The sequence below is a fragment of the Montipora capricornis genome, chromosome 2 (assembly GCF_036669925.1).
Source record: "Montipora capricornis isolate CH-2021 chromosome 2, ASM3666992v2, whole genome shotgun sequence".
NCBI classification, from domain to species: domain Eukaryota; kingdom Metazoa; phylum Cnidaria; class Anthozoa; order Scleractinia; family Acroporidae; genus Montipora; species Montipora capricornis.
Genome location: NC_090884.1, coordinates 41,385,650 through 41,388,149, shown reverse-complemented (window position 1 = coordinate 41,388,149; position 2,500 = coordinate 41,385,650). Strand labels below are relative to the sequence as shown.

At 36.6% G+C, this 2,500-nt stretch overlaps 1 protein-coding gene across 1 annotated transcript in view; it reads right to left on the bottom strand.

The window, feature by feature from the left end:
- The window catches only part of LOC138021966 (acyl-CoA-binding domain-containing protein 6-like), a 19,140-nt gene that overhangs the window by 85 nt on the left and 16,555 nt on the right, over positions 1–2,500 (bottom strand). The window contains exons 6-8 of the mRNA XM_068868992.1: positions 1,472–1,561; positions 885–915; positions 1–545 (exon numbers count right to left, since the gene is read on the bottom strand). The exon at positions 1–545 is cut by the window's left edge and continues 85 nt beyond it. Of these exons, the coding sequence (XP_068725093.1) occupies positions 394–545; positions 885–915; positions 1,472–1,561 (273 nt within the window). The 3' untranslated portion in view covers positions 1–393. The remainder of the gene's footprint in view (positions 546–884; positions 916–1,471; positions 1,562–2,500) is intronic.

Here is a 2,500-nt window from a genome sequence, read left to right as displayed (position 1 = left end):
TAATTAAGATAAGGGGTGAGTGACCCCTAAAATTCGTTTTCAAAATTAATAATCTCCAGCCATTTTCCATGACAGTTTATGTACAGGAAAGGGCTGCATAACTTGCTGAAACCATCTTACCATGTTTGCAGACACTGAAAATGGCAGGAATTAAAATTAAGCCTTCAGAGGGGTTTCCCATTGACAAAGAAAAATTACTGCCTGGCCTTAGACTGAGTAAAATCTACGAGAGGATAAGAAAAGGGACAAAGAGAAGAGGGCATTCATGTTGTCAATATAAAAAATAAATATTAAATTAATTTCAGCTTTTCAAGCAGCCTATACATAATAATTATAATTTACAATCATGTTTACAGTTGGTAGAATTTCATCAATATTAACATTGCTAATAACTTAGGACTCTTGATTTCTGGTTTCTAGTAATTCCTTTACTGTTGGGCTATCTGCAACATCACTTGGTTGACAACCGTCAATATCTGCAATCGAACAGTCTGCTCCAGATTTCAACAGTTCTTGTACTATTGACAAAAAGTCACATGTGGCAGCTGCAATTTGAAGCAAGTGTGGTATTAAAAACTGATAATATTATTTTTACATTTTAAGAAGTTCCCAACATTTTGCATTCATTGTAATATCCTTTAGAACTTCTTTTTATTACCATTATTTATAATTTTATAATACATTAGAGCCCTGCTGGTATTTTTTACAGTGAGTTTGGCGATTTGCCTATGTCATCTTTTGCCTGCAGGCTGGGTTTGCTAATCAGATTAGTGCCAAGTCTTTGCATACAATGAACCAGCACAAAATCATTGCAGTGCAATTTTCACTAAACAACATATTGAACAGGTTTTTGGTTCAAATACTGTAGTATTAGATGCACTCACCATAATGTAATGGGGTTTGGCCATCAGCATCCTAAATTTATTACAAAAAAAGATGGGTAATTATTTCAATTCTTCAGAATAATTTATTTTACATCATTGAAGGAACAGTAGGTAATAGGCCTTATGCATGATGATGGCATACATGTATGCTCAAAAATTCACCACCAAGCTTCAATTGCACAAAATTATTCACATCATCTGGATATGCAATATTGTTCGCACATGGGTTTTCTCCTTTGGGATTTAACTCATGCTAAATTTACAAGGCTTAGCTTGATTTCCAAATTAGGGGCTTTGTGGTAAAATCAGCTGGTCAGACGTCATCACGCATAACGGTTTTTAGTGCGACTGTGAATTCTTAATCAAAATTCAACCCTCAGCAAATTTCATGCACAAAAGAAGGATGAAATGTAGGTTAGTCACATCTTGGGATTTAACTGAATACCATTTCCATCCTTAATTAAAACCTTGAAAGTGAGCAGAAGAAACAATAATAAGATTAGCAAACTTTTCATGATCTGAAAAAAAATTCACACCATCTCCACCCTGTAACTGCCTGATGTACATGCACTGTACCTACTTCATACCTGTGCATTTACTTTGGCTTTATTTTTTATTAGATATCTCACAACATCCTCATGGCCCCTGTCACATGCCCAATGAAGTAACGTCATTCCCTGGTAGAAGGCATAAGGACAAAAATAAGTTAAAGTCTAACAGCTTTACAATAATAATTTCATTATTTTGAGTATGTACATATATGAGCCTGGATTTGGAATCACTTCCTGGGGTATATGTCATTGACTAAACAATGTTGATAATGATGTGGGAATTACTCTACTCTGCTGCATTGGTGGTGGTTGAACGCCATTTGTGACCTTTCACGCGAAAAGGGGGCTTATGGATTTCATGGTGAACCGTGAAATAAATTTCACGGTCACGGCTCGTGAATTTACTATTTCACTCCGTGAAATTGAAATTTCACGGTAAGTTCACTATTGCTCCAATTCTTTTCACTATGCTGAGTGAAAAAGTTCACTATGCTGAGTGAAAAAGTTCACGGCGTGAAATCGAAGACCGTGAAAATAATGAGTTCACGCCGTGAAATTATGTTCACGCCGTGAAATTGTTGCTACGCCATTAAAAGAATAACAGGAAAATTTCTTGTCCTGGTTTTGGAATTAAACAAGATAAACAATGCGTCGGAAATCGAATAATGGTATTTATTTGTTCTCTTGTGTGCAAAGGTTTAAGTTTTTACGGGGCGCCGTTTCGTTATTTTCGGCGAAATCGAAGTTGGTACGATTGTTTTGCTTTGTTGATGGCACGACGATTTATAATTTGGATGAAAATGACGACTAACACGAATTACGCTACCGAGCAAAACAGTTTATTTCTTAGGGCCGATTTACACGATACGATTTTGTCGCATGCGACAAGCTCACGACTGGCCTACGACATGACTTACGATTGTCGCAGCGTTTTAAAACATGTTTTAAAATGCTACGACATTTTTTCTGACGTACACAACAATCGTAAATCATGTCGTGGGCCTGTCGTAAGCCGTTGTCGCATGCGACAAAGTCGTACCGTGTAAATCGGCCCTTACAGTTTCT